General features: G+C 64.1%; 1 protein-coding gene across 1 annotated transcript in view; it reads left to right on the forward strand.

The window, feature by feature from the left end:
• The window catches only part of TECPR1 (tectonin beta-propeller repeat containing 1), a 24,254-nt gene extending 23,438 nt beyond the window's left edge, over nucleotides 1-816 (forward strand). Inside the window, exons 22-24 of the mRNA XM_007448897.1 lie at nucleotides 112-218; nucleotides 366-485; nucleotides 655-816. Coding sequence (XP_007448959.1) covers nucleotides 112-218; nucleotides 366-485; nucleotides 655-816 — 389 coding nt within the window. The remainder of the gene's footprint in view (nucleotides 1-111; nucleotides 219-365; nucleotides 486-654) is intronic.
• Nucleotides 817-1,749: the final 933 nt, after the last annotated feature.

Here is a 1,749-nt window from a genome sequence, read left to right on the forward strand (position 1 = left end):
GGGGATGCAGAGGGAGACCCCGCCTGTCTCGTGGTCAGACCTCCCGGCCCTGCAGACCCCGAAGTGGATCCTGATGCTCGGGGCCTCACGGTATCGGTGCTTCTCTCCTAGGGAACCTGTGGTACCGCCAGGGGGTCACACCCAGCTACCCGCAGGGCACCAGCTGGGAACACGTGTCCAACAACGTGCGCCACGTGTCCGTGGGGCCCCTGGACCAGGTCTGGGGCAACAGGGGCTGGGGGTGGGCGCTTGCCCTGGGGTCGGGGACTTGGGGGGATCCAGGTTTCTGCTCTGGTCTCCCCGCTGCTGTCTCCACGGTCCCCCTGCAGCAGTGGGGCCGGGCCTTCAGTGGGTCTGCATTCTAGGTCTGGGTCATCGCCAACAAAGTCCAGGGGAGCCACAGCCTGAGCCGGGGAACTGTGTGTCGCCGCACGGGTGTGCAGCCCCTGGAGCCCAAGGGGCAGGGCTGGGACTATGGCATCGGGGTAAGCAGGGCTGGGCACGGGGCGGCTGTGCTGGCCTGGGGCTCCGAGCCCTGAGGGCTCTCGGGTGGGAGGCCCCAGGCAGAGCCCCCCAAGAGTCCAACCGTCTAGAAGGATGGTCTCTGCCCCTTGACCCCTGGCAGCCCCGGGTCACTCCACTCTCTCCTTTCAGGGGGGCTGGGATCACCTGTCCGTCCGGGCCAGTGCCACCAGGGCCCCCAGGAGCTCGTCCCAGGAGACAGCTGGCAAGTGGAGAAGGGAGCAGGGCCTCCCCAGTGGGCCCTCGAAGGTGGACGGTGCCCCGCAGGAGACCCCCAATCCCGTCTGCTGCTGAGGCCGCTTCCCCTCACCTGGAGCAGGTGTGATGCTGGGTTTGAAGGACCAAGGTTGATGCAAGCCTTCCTGTCGGGAGCTGTTCTCGTGCTGAACGTGTTGAAACATGGATCCCAGGAGTGGTATCTCCAGGCCCAGACTCGAGACTGGGGAGGGAACCTGGCCTGAGATCATGGCCACCTTGGAGGCACTGAAACAACCCAGAAATGTGAAGCTCTGTGGACGCTGTGTGTCCCCGGCCGCGAGGAGAACGTGGGGTGTGGGGTGCAGACCCCTTTGCCCCGGCCTCTCCTGCCCGTCCCTTCCCTCTCTGCCTCCTCCTCCCTTTCCAGGACGGGAGCCTGGAGCCTTCCAGGAGCACTGCCCCTGGGGAAGAGAGCCCACGAAGGAGCCCTGAGCCCCAGGCATCCCCAGACGGCGTCGGCCCTGCCCCCTAAAGAAAACTGGCTGTGGGGCTCAGTGTGGCTTCGCCTGGACCTGATCACTTCTCTGAGCAGGATTCGCAAACGGGTTTCCTTTCAAAAGTTAAGGAAGGAGTTGGAAGGTTGGAAATAAGTGCTGGGGAGGGGCGTCTTCTTCCCCGGGTGGGCCGGGCCCTCCTGGGGTGGTCGGAGGACGGAGGGGCGGCCCGTGGCTGCGAAAAGCTGTCCAAGTGGAGTCACTGTCATCAGTCCTCAGCCAGCCCTTCCTCTGACGGGGTTGGGGACTGGGGGCTCCTTTTACATCAGATCATGTCGCAGGGGGTGGGGCGGGTGGAGACCAGCCGAGAGGGGCCTGGAGGCCTCAGCCCAGAGCAGAGCCCTAGGGAGGCACCCCCCAAGCAGCCCCACTCCCAGCGGGAAGCTTCTCAGCTGCTTTTTTTTTTTTTTTTTTTTTTTTAAATCAAAAAAAGGCCCCTTTTGGTTAGGCTCCACGTTTGTTTCCCACACCCACA

This window comes from Lipotes vexillifer, unplaced genomic scaffold (genome assembly GCF_000442215.2).
Source record: "Lipotes vexillifer unplaced genomic scaffold, Lipotes_vexillifer_v1.1 scaffold778, whole genome shotgun sequence".
In the NCBI taxonomy this organism is placed as follows: Eukaryota; Metazoa; Chordata; class Mammalia; order Artiodactyla; family Lipotidae; genus Lipotes; species Lipotes vexillifer.